This window comes from Crotalus tigris, unplaced genomic scaffold (genome assembly GCF_016545835.1).
Source record: "Crotalus tigris isolate CLP2741 ecotype Arizona unplaced genomic scaffold, ASM1654583v1 scf7180000023654.2194447, whole genome shotgun sequence".
Classification (NCBI taxonomy): domain Eukaryota; kingdom Metazoa; phylum Chordata; class Lepidosauria; order Squamata; family Viperidae; genus Crotalus; species Crotalus tigris.
The window spans coordinates 325,387-337,038 of NW_024100101.1; the positions used below are offsets into that span (position 1 = coordinate 325,387).

Below are 11,652 nucleotides of genomic sequence, written 5' to 3' on the forward strand. Positions count from 1 at the left end.
ATTCATCAGGTATATGATTTAGTTCATACCTGAGTGGCCTAGTGCTTTTCCCTACTTTCTTCAATTTAAGCCTAAATTTTGCAACGAAAGCTCATGATCTGAGCCACAGTCAGCTCCTGGTCTTGTTTTTACTGACTGTATAGAGCTTCTCCATCTTTGGCTGCAGAGCACATAGTCAATCTGATTTCTATGTTGACCGTCTGGTGATGTCCATGTGTAGAGCAGTCTCTTGGGTTGTTGGAAAAGAGTGTTTGTTATGACCATCGTATTCTCTTGACAAAATTCTATCAGCCTGTGCCCTGCTTCATTTTGTACTCCAAGGCCAAACTTGCCTGTTATTCCGGTTATCTTTTGGCTTCCTACCTTAGCATTCCAATCCCCCATGATGATAAGGACATCATTTTTTGGTGTTAATTCTATAAGGTGCTGTAGGGCTTCATAGAACCGGTCAATTTCATCCTCTTCAGCACCAGTGGTTGGGGCATAGATTTGGACTACTGTGATATTGAATGGTTTGCCTTGGATTCGAATTGAGATCATTCTGTCATTTTGGGGATTGTATCCCAGTATTGCTTTTCCTATTCTTCTATTGACTATGAAGGTTACTCCATTTCTTCTGAGGGATTCTTTCTCACAGTAGTATACCTGATGGTCATCTGAGTTAAATTCACCCATTCCTGTCCATTTTAGTTTGCTGATTCCTAAGATGTCGATGTTCAGTCTTGTCATCTCTTTTTTGACTACGTCTAGCTTGCCTTGATTCATGGATCTTACATTCCAGGTTCCTATGGAGAAAAAATCTTTGCAGCATCGGACTTTCCTTTCACCACCAGATATATCCACAGCTGAGCGTCCTTTCGGCTTTGGCCCAGTCACTTTATTCTTTCTGGCGCTACTAGTACTAGCCCTCTGCTCTTCCCCAGTAGCATATTGGACACCTTCCGACCTGAGGGGCTAATCTTCCCTGGCCCATAAATAGCCAGTTCTAAAAATTCCCTTGAAGGAAACATTTATTCCAAATCACTTTCAAAAGACAAGCTACTGATATAGTTTTCAGATTTGACACTAGTGATCAAAATAAATGAAAGATTTATTTAGTTTATTTAGTTAAAGAACATACTTCCTTGTAGTTAAATTTTGTTTTGGCTTTCTATTTGGTAGGAGAAGGTAGGAGGAGTTAAAATTATTCCTGCAGATGTTAAGCTATCTGCAGGGGAAGGAATTCTTGGGATAGGCAACTCCTTTATGAAAGATTAATAGGTATAAAGTTATATAAATCAATGAGACTTTTCTGAAAGGTAAAGCTATATCTGCTACAAATATTTAGCAATTATGTGAACTCTTGAAATCGTATGAATACACTTTGTCTTATATTTCTTTAAGATGTGGGCCATATTTGCATTCAAAAGTGATTAGGAAATTTTGAAATATATTCATTTGAATACAGATAGTCCTTGACATACAGCAGTTTGTTTAATGACTGTTCGAAGTTACAACGGCACTGAAAAAACTGACTCATAACATTTTTCACACTTATGACTGTTGCAATATTTCCATGGTCATATGATCAAAATTCAGATGTTTGGCAACTGATCTCATGACAGTTGTAGTATCCTGGGGTCATGTGATCACCTTTTGAAACCTGACAAACAAAGTCAGTGGGGAAGCCAGATTCACTTAATAACTGTTACTAACAACTGCAGTGATTCATTTAACAACTGTGGTAAGAAAGGTTGTGTATGGGGCAAAACTCAATTAACAACTGTCTCACTTACCAACAGATATTTTGGGCTCAATTGTGGCTGTAAGGTGAGGACTACCTGTAACTGGTTTAGTTGGGCTATAGGGTAGCTGGGAACCCTATGATATTGCTGAATTGTTATTTGCAGCAGCCCGGCCAGCCTATAGTGAGGAATGTTGCAGGAACTGTAATTCAATATTTAAAGAGCATTGCTTTCTCATTTCATCTCAGCAAAGCTGGCTGAGGAATTCTGGGTGTTGAAGTCCACAGGTCTTAAAGTTGCCAAGGTTGAGGACCCCTGGTCTAGACTAGCCTCTTCTCTTCCTGTAGGGCAGGTGTGTCAAACTGCCGGCCCACGGGCCGCTTGCATCATGTGGAGGCTGCGCCTACCTCAGCTCTGGCAATGTGAAAAAAGTCACGATATGTCACAACACGTCACATGTCACAGCGAGTTTTGACATCTGTGCTGTAGGATTATAAATTAGAGATTGTTTTTAAACTGTTTAATGTGAAATACTAACTGAAAAGAAATTAGGGTTTGTCTTTTGTATGGCACTGAATGTGTCATGGTTCCGATAGATGAATGACTGCTAAAAATTATAATAATATAATTGAATTAGTAAAATGACTGCATGTATCTTGTAGAACACTCATGTTTCATTGAAGTACTGAATTTTTTTTAATACTGCACCAAGGGACAGTTATGAAACATCAGGAAGAGCATATAATCTACACTGCTATTTGTTCTAAAGTATTTAACTTTGTAAGAAAAAATCAGTTGTGGGCACATGCAAGTTGCTGAAATAAGTTCTTTGATTAAACTTAAAAATAACTTGTCCTGTTGTGGAATAGAAGCGCCAAAATTGAATAAAATTCAACCTGAAAGCATACATAACATCTAAGGATATACAAAACAAGCTATATGTGAACCATTTTTTTTCAGATTAATAACTAGTTGGGATGGTCCATATCCAGATAAAAGCGTACATTTTTCTTTTGGACATATACCGAAGCATCATGTTGAAAGGAGAAATGTTTGAGAGAGGTAGAAAGCAAGAACAATCTCAGTCGTGGGTGGCAGATGTAAGGAAAGACGCTAAGTAGAGTGGGGAAGTCAGTTTTTTGACTGCACATAGAAAGAGGGGAGAAAGAAGCAAAAATTAATCAATTTTGTAAGACCAATATGGATTTGATTTGATTGAAACCTGAAACAACCAAAACTTTCTATCTTTTGGTTCTACTGAACCACCACTTGTCTGGAACAGTTTGGCAGAACTTCAGAGACACACCATATTTTGGGTTTGAAACAAAACACATTTTTTATTTCATGTGCAAATAATAATATCTATACTATTCCATGGCATTTGGGGCTGCTTTTACATTCCTGAAATTAGAGCGATGTTAAAACTAATTTGTTACCTTGTAAACTATAGAAGTAACTTACATTGATGTTTTATGTCTTCAGCAACCACAGGATATTTGTAATATGATAGGATTATGTTCTTCTCTGAAATCTATACCCCTCCAAGCACTGGTGCCTGCTAAAATTATCTCTCCAGCAAAGATAGAGCCAGTTGAGGTAAGAATTAGTACTTAGTTATCTGAATATCATTTACAGAAGCAAGAAGGAGATGAGCATCGTAAATAGTAAAAAGCTCCAACTTATGTGATTATTTGTATGGATCTAAGTGAGAGATCAGAAGTCTGGAGATGGTAAAGGAGAGAAAATCTAAGAAACAATGACAGAGAGAACCTCCTGATGAACCTCCTAATAAGTTAGAATAAAATGATATAGAAGAAAAAGATCCAGAAACATAAAACTTTCATCACAAATGCTTGGACATCCTGTCCCAAAGCTCAGTAATGCACTTTAGACTCACGGTAGCCTGAAAATTTGAACAAAACCATTTCTGATGGCTGTTATGGGCTATTAAGAGTCTAATCTTGGCTAGTCTTCCACTGAGACCATCTTGGCCCCAAAACTATTACCATCAAGATCTCAGATGACTTAACCCTCTGGTGATGCAAAAACTAAAAGTAGTGAACTGGGGGTTCCTAAGGCCTGGAGAAATAAACTACTGTATGAACAAGCAGACTATGGTGGCATGGCATTCTTGGACTCTCCTCTCACTTCCAGTGATTTAGTTTCTTTCCGTGGGTCTTGACCATTTGTATCATTTAAAAAAAATCATTAATATTTTTTTTCTTGGTGGTCAGCCATTTTGCTAGCCTTAACCTTGACTTGAAAAGTTGGCCTTCATAGGTATCTTCCGGTGAGGATCTGTTCGTGCTCCACCTGGATGAAGTGGTTTTAAGGCCAGATTCCCCCTGCTTTAAACTCAGATCAGATCCACATTTCATCTAGCACAAAAGGGTATGCTACCAAACTTCTGCTCAAGCCAAATCTTCTCTAATGAATGCATCTGGCTCTAGCTGGGGCTGCAATAAGACTCTGAGAATATACCCTAAAAGTACCTCAAGGGATAATGGGTCAATTGTTTGTCTCCTACAAAGAAGACAAAGGATCCCCCCCCCCGTTTCACATTTAGCAAAGTGTCAAAGAATACACAGCAGACCCCATAAATTTAGAAATTTTGTGAACAGCCATAATAGCAATGGTTACCATTAATACATATTTGTAATCCTTATAAAGCACTATCAAATAGATAAATGTTTACTCCCTTGGACATGGACTTATCTTCACTGAGTTACAGGGAGTGCCATGATTTATGATATTGGCCCATTGTGGAAATAGTGCTACTATAATATTCTTGAAATGAGTGAGAATGGAAACTTGGGGTTAATGTGAATTACGTTTCTGGACACTAGAAGAGAGGGTCTACAGTCCTACCCTAATTTAGAAAGAAATGAAGTAGCCCAAGGGTTGACACCTAAGTTTTTTTACTGCATTGTGCTAGCCATTGTACGGATACTGTAGTAGTTGCTAATTTTATTGTTAACAATTGAATATCCAACACTGAAGTCAGAATTTGAGTAGAGAGTTTCCTTCAGGTGACAGGAGGAAGTTTTAAGCCTTGCCTTCTTAACTAGTGAGATAGAGGTAACCCTTTCTTGTCAGGTCCAATTTCTAATGACTCAAAATATACTTCAGAGTACGTCGAACTACTGTCTCATATTTCTGTAGGTGTGGATGTCTTGGGTTTTTGTAATAACTACTACAAATAATTATTTTTGCTGAAATGTATAGACCAACCCGAGTCAAAAGGAAGCATTCTCTCTCTGTGAAGTATGTACTATCATGGTAGAAGAGATGACCAGCCTTCTGGAAAGCAATAAGACGGAGGTATGCATGTTCCACAAAATATATTAGACTGCTAATATTACCTGTTATAATACAGTTTGCTCTCCAAGAGCTGTGCTCTATCTAATTTGATCAAATATGGACAGGTGGCTTCTGACAAAATGGCTTTCTTTGCAGTGGCATCCTATATATGGATGAGGATCACCAGAGGAGCTCATCTTGCAATGTTCTTGTGATACAAAATGAATACCTACTTTATTCGTTTCAAATAAATAATATTTAACCCATGCTTATTTTGTAAATTATGATTTTTAATGCTGCATTTCAATGTGTCATTGAACCATACTATACTTACTTTGCATATTGCTAATTTGACCAGATGCCTAGACGACTTGTGATAATTAAACTTGTAAGTCTCAAAGTTAATTATCTTGGTACTTAGGAGGAGATGATACATGGAATGGAGAAAGTCTGTTTAGTGCTACCTGAAAAAAGCAGAGAGGAGTGCAAGGACTTTGTGGAAGTTTACGGGAAGTCTATTCTTGACATGTTGTTGGAAGCTACTAGTCCTAAAATGGTGTGTGTGATGCTGAGATGCTGCAAAAATAACATTTTACCAGCTGGTGAGAACTTGAATAATCCTTTGTTACATAATCAATGCTCCTATGTTTGATTTGGATTTTACTTTTCCAATATTGTTAATTCAGTTATGTAATAGAAATTAACTTGACATAAAGACCTTTGCTTTGTGTACTCTCAGAAGAAATTGTTCCAGTGCAGTCAGAATTGGGAAATATCTGTGATGTGTGCAAGATGATCGTTGCTTATGCAGACAAGGAACTAGCAAAGAATGCTACCACTGCTGAGATTGAAATGTTTCTGGAACGAGTCTGCCACTACTTACCAGAGTCTGTTAGCGACCAGGTAATCAATGTGCTATTGTGTGTTAAAACTGCAGTGCTGTGGATGAATTCTTCTGAAAAGTTAATCAGTGAAAGCAGAAAGAGTACAGTTATAAATGATTGCTACTTTGTAATGACCTCCACAACCATTGGACACTTTTAAGTTCCAGCATGTTGGAGTTCTTCTACTTCTTGTGCCATATCTGTTATCGGACGTTGGCGATCATGTTGGTGATCATGTTTTTATCAGCAGCTGCACGAAAAAGTGCTGCTGAATTTTGTCCAAACCAGTCCCTTAGATTTTGAAGCCACGATGTTCTTCTTCTGCCTGGACCTTGTTTGCCTTCAATCTTTCACTGCAGGATTAAATGGAGTATGGGTTCTATCAAATTATTGTGAAAACAGACCATTTTGTTGGGTTAGATTGCATCTGTTGTAATGACACTTTCAAAATTTAATACTTAACATAAGTAAACAGTTGCCTTGAGCTATAATACTGGGGTTGCTTCTTTGAGGAACAGATCACTTCTGTGCTTTAAAAGAAGTTGATGTACTATAGAGTAAGCGAGGTCCTGTTTGTATTTCATAACATAAGCTGTTCTGAAGATGCAAGCTACAAGCATGATGCTTAAGAATTTGAAATATTCCTTTGCTTTTCACCTATCTCTATGATACTCCAATAGATTTGTGTCCAAGAATCAATGGGTGCATTTTAATTTATATACTTCTATACCAATTTTGTACACAGTCATTCCCTGCTTAGTGATTGTTTGCAACTATGACAGTAATAACAATAAAACTCAGAATTGATGCAGTATGTACCATCAAATTTCATAGCCTGTTATCAAAAGCCTTCAGTTTGAAACCAATTGAGGTCTGGTCAATTTCAGGCAGGAGCCAATGTTCTAATCACCCACAGGTAGTCCTGCTTACAAACAGTAATTGGACCTGGAACTTTGTTCCTAAGCAACATAGTTCTACAGGCCAATGTCACATGACCTCACTAATGTGCAATGGCAGATGTGGCAGTTCTAGTTGCCATTGTTAGGCAAATCCTGTATGATCACTTTGACCTCTTACTGGCTTTCCCATTGACTTTGCCTATCAGAAGCTGGCAATAAAGATTGCAGACGATAATCAAATATAGGAATTCTGCAACAGCTGCAACTATAAGGACAGGTCATAAATCCCCCTGATTCAGTGCCATCATAACTTCTAACCGTAACTGAACATGATACAAAGGTCTACCTGTAATTGTAGTCACATAGCTGAGCTTATTAAACTTGTAGTTATTACTTTTTAGGGAAATGCTATGTAGTGGAGAAAAGCGGCTCAGTAAAAGTTAGCTTGTTTAAGCAATCTCTTTGTCCTGCAAAAAAAGATGGGGAAATGGATCAGGCACAGGACACAGTATGAAATAACTTTTATCTAAATGAGGTGGCAGCAACTAGCAGTCTTGTCTGTCTGTCTGTCTCTCTCTCTCTCTCTCTCTCTCTCACACACACACACACACACACACACACACACAAACACACACACTCCTTTACAGCCATTTCATATGACCATCTGTCTGCAAGCAATATAAATCCTTCCACTCACCACCATCTAGTCAGAGCTGAAGAAACTTCTTGGATGAGAAGCGAAACGTCTTCAAAAGAAACACAAGAAAGTCTACTTGCCTCCTGAAAAAAACACCTTTGGGACAATCATTTCACTTCCAATTGAAAGACCAGATTCTGGTTCCTAAATGAGGATGTATTTAACTTTGTAACAAATAAGTTATGTGGTTAGATTAGGTCTGCAAACTTAACTGTAAAAATCTAGCACATATCAAATATCTCATTGAAATCAATAGTAGCTTTGGCTGGCTAGGTGGCACTTGATATAACAAAAGGCTCTTAAATTCAAAAGTTTCCATCTAAGTTACATAATCAATTGGTAAATGATCCTATTCCATTTCTCATTGATGCTTTATTTGCTATGAACAGTGTGTCCAGTTTGTGAAGGACTATGAGCCAACAGTTGTGGCGCTTCTGGCAGAAATGATGGATCCTACTTTTGTGTGCAATGTAAGTACTGCAAGTTAGAATACTTACTTATGAACTACACTTCAGTGCATGTACCATTAAATAAATATTGACTTGGCATTTAAATACTTACAGTGAGGGAAAAATTATGTGATCCCCTGCTGATTTTGTACATTTGCCCACTGATGAAGAAATGATCGGTCCATAATTTTAATGATAAGTTTATTTTAACAGTGAGAGACAGAATAACCAAAAAATTTCAGAAAAATGCATTTCAAAAGAGTTATAAATTGATTTGCATTTTAATAAGTGAAATAAGTATTTGACCCCTTCGTAAACATGACTTAGTACTTGGTAGCCAAACTCTTGTTGGCAATTCACAGAGGTCAGACGTTTCTTGTAGTTGCATACATCTCAGGAGGGATTTTGTCCCATCCTCTTTGCAGATCCTCTCCAAGTCATTAAGGTTTTGAGGCTGACATTTGGCAGTTCGAACCTTCAGCTCCTTCCACAGATTTTCTATGGGATTAAGGTCTGGAGACTGGCTGGGCCACTCCAGGACATTAATGTGCTTCTTCTTGAGCCACTCCTTTGTTGCCTTGGCCATGTGTTTTGGGTCATTGTCATGCTGGAATATCCATCCACGACCCATTTTCAATGCCCTGGCTGAGGAAAGGAGATTCAATAGTACATAGCCCCGTCCATCATCCCTTTGATGTGGTGAAGTTGTCCTGTCCCCTTAGCAGAAAAACATCCCCAAAGCATAATGTTTCTACCTCTATGTTTGACACTGGGGATGGTGTTCTTGGGGTCATAGGCAGCATTCCTCCTCTGAACACAGCAAATTGTGTTGGTGCCAAAGAGCTCAATTTTGGTCTCATCTGACCACAACACTTTCACCCAGTTCTCCTCTGAATCATTCAGATGTTCATTGGCAAACTTCAGACGGGCCTGGACATGGGCTTTCTTGAGCAGGGGGGGCTTGTGGGTGCTGCAGGATTTCAGTCCTTCACGGCGTAATGTGTTATCAATTGTTTTCTTGGTGACTATGGTCCCAGCTGCCTTGAGATCGTTGACAAGAGTCCTCACCGTTCTCATGATCATTGAAACTCCACGAGGTGAACTCTTGCAGCCCCAGACAGAGGGAGATTGACAAGTTATTTTGTGTTTCTTCCATTTGTGAATAATCGCACCAACTGTTGTCATTTTCTCACCAAGCTGCTTAGTGATAGTCTTGTAGTCCATTCCAGCCTTGTGTAGGTCTACAATCTTGTCCCTGACATCTATGGACAGCTCTTTGGTCTTAGCCATGGTGGAGAGTTTGGAATCTGATATATTGATTGCTTTTGTGGACAGGTGTCTTTTATACAGATAAAGAAGCTGAGATTAGGAGCATTCCCTTTAAGAGAGTGCTCCTAATCTCAGCTCATTACCTGTATAAAAGAAACCTGGGAACCAGAAATCTTGCTGGTTGATAAGGGGATCAAATACTTATTTCACTCATTAAAATGCAAATCAATTTATAACTTTTTTGAAATGCATTTTTCTGGATTTTTTTTTGTTGTTGTTGTTATTCTGTCTCTCACTGTTAAAATAAACCTACCATTAAAATTATAGACTGATCATTTCTTGTCAGTGGGCAAACATACAAAATCAGCAAGGGATCAAATAATTTTTTCCCTCACTGTAGGTATCTACTATCATAACTCAAAGCTATTTATGGACTAGCAGGTGCCAAAGAAAACTTAATAATGCTTTATCTTAAAGTGATTTATTTATTCTGGATTTATCTAATCCAAATCACAAATGCAAAATTAAAGCAGAAAAATAAGAATAAGAATCTGGCTTCCCCATTGATTTTGCTTGTCGGAAGGTCGCAAAAGATGATCACATGACCCCGGGACACTGCAACCGTCATAAATGTGAGTCAGTTGCCAAGCATCTGAATTTTAATCACACGACTGGGGATGCTGGAACAGTCATAAGTATGAAAAACGGTCATGAGTTACTTTTTTCAGTGCTGTTCTAACATTTGCTAAAATGCCCTTTGAAAAGCTGGGGTTTGTTTTTATCTTATTTTCTGACCCTTATACTCAACCAACGCATAACTTGTCCGTTATAATGACAGAGTTTTCTTTGGTTCCTTTAGCATTCTTTGTAGAAATTCTAATAAATGAACAGACTGATCACACTTTTATTACAGTGAAACAGTAAACTGCAGTTACTACCTTTCACTTTACAGAAACTTGGAGTTTGCTCAGCATCCACTAAACCTCTTTTGGGATCAGAATTGTGTGTCCGAGGACCAGGGTACTGGTGTAAGAACATGGAAACTGCGTCTCAGTGCAATGTAAGTATTTTTGTATACTTCTGAGCAGACATGTAGATAGAGGCAGAAACCCAACAAGCAGCATTTCCTTATGTCAGCTAATATGGGAGAGGTTTTTTACAAAGCAGGAGCACCACTAGAAGGCATGAGCAAGATCCAATGCTACAGTGACATAGCAGGGATGCAACGTGAAATAAAATTAATTTTCACCATTTGGGATTGGTGAATGCCACAAAAAACTATAGTTTCTGCCTTTTTGAAGAAGGCTATACCACCAAAACAAGTAAATAGAGAATTCTGAGTAATTAAAAAAGTTTCTAAACAAATGTGTTTAAAATGAACACATTTGTGAATTAAAATGCCTTTGAGAATAAAAACCTATTTGACTACATAAAAAATTTGGCCCCCGATATATTTACTGGAGAGTTCATTCCAAAACGATAAGCTTGTCCATCACATCTCTAATATGAGAGAGCATCAGAGCAGGATGCAATAGTGAAAGAATGAAATGTTTTTGCTTCTCTTCCATTGTCTGTACTGAATAAGCTCAGTAAATGAGCTCTTAGCTATTCCTTCAGATACGAGTTTTCTTCTGTCTGCATTCTCTAATCCTGCTTTGTTGTCAGTGGGGGGATATACTAAGAAACTGAATGGATTGTGCATAGCAAAAGAGAATGCAGAATGTCCAGAATCAGTTATGTCACATGGCCAGGTCATCCCCATTGTCCACGGCTTCATGGATCTTAATCCAGGCTTCAAGAGGAGCACCTGCATGTAAACTGGGAAGTTGTCCAGCATCCTTTGGAATCAACTAGCTTCTGGGGATAGACCATGAAGTTGTAAATTGCTGTAATCATGGCAATCCTGCCTTGGATATTCTGGAGATCAAATCTAGTCTCATTTCTGTCAATTGGGTGGTCAAGCAGGATGGGTAATGTACCCTCAGAACCCAAGTACCTGATACCAGATATAAACATTCTAGAGCGATATTGAAATGGAGAGAAAGCCTGGTGAGAGTAAAATAATGTCTATAGATAATGCCAGTTCCTTTTTGCAATTCCTTGATTTGTTTTAGTATTGTGCTAGCAAACTAATCTTACACAAGTCAAACTGGATGAATGAGGAAAATGTTATTACTTGTTTATTTAGTCACAATATGGCAGGCCAAAATGCTTACCATAATTTCATCTAGGGAGTATCCAAAAGAGGAGATACTCTTCTGGCTACCTCGCACCTCTATTTACCTGGAATGGTACTCTCTCTCACAATGCGATATGTTTGTTCCGTAAGAAGGCATTCCTTGTGCCTGTTTTGTTATCTGTGTATGGCAAGCAGACGTTCTTGTTCAAGAAATTTTTAATTTCACTTCGAAATGTATTAACTATGTGCCA

At 38.2% G+C, this 11,652-nt stretch overlaps 1 protein-coding gene across 2 annotated transcripts in view; it reads left to right on the forward strand.

Moving 5' to 3' along the window:
- The window catches only part of LOC120297641 (prosaposin), a 34,980-nt gene that overhangs the window by 20,932 nt on the left and 2,396 nt on the right, over nt 1–11,652 (forward strand). For both annotated transcript variants that reach the window (XM_039320492.1, XM_039320491.1), the window contains 6 exons: nt 3,207–3,320; nt 4,950–5,045; nt 5,446–5,626; nt 5,764–5,927; nt 7,894–7,974; nt 10,175–10,282. In XM_039320492.1, the coding sequence (XP_039176426.1) occupies nt 3,207–3,320; nt 4,950–5,045; nt 5,446–5,626; nt 5,764–5,927; nt 7,894–7,974; nt 10,175–10,282 (744 nt within the window). The remainder of the gene's footprint in view (nt 1–3,206; nt 3,321–4,949; nt 5,046–5,445; nt 5,627–5,763; nt 5,928–7,893; nt 7,975–10,174; nt 10,283–11,652) is intronic.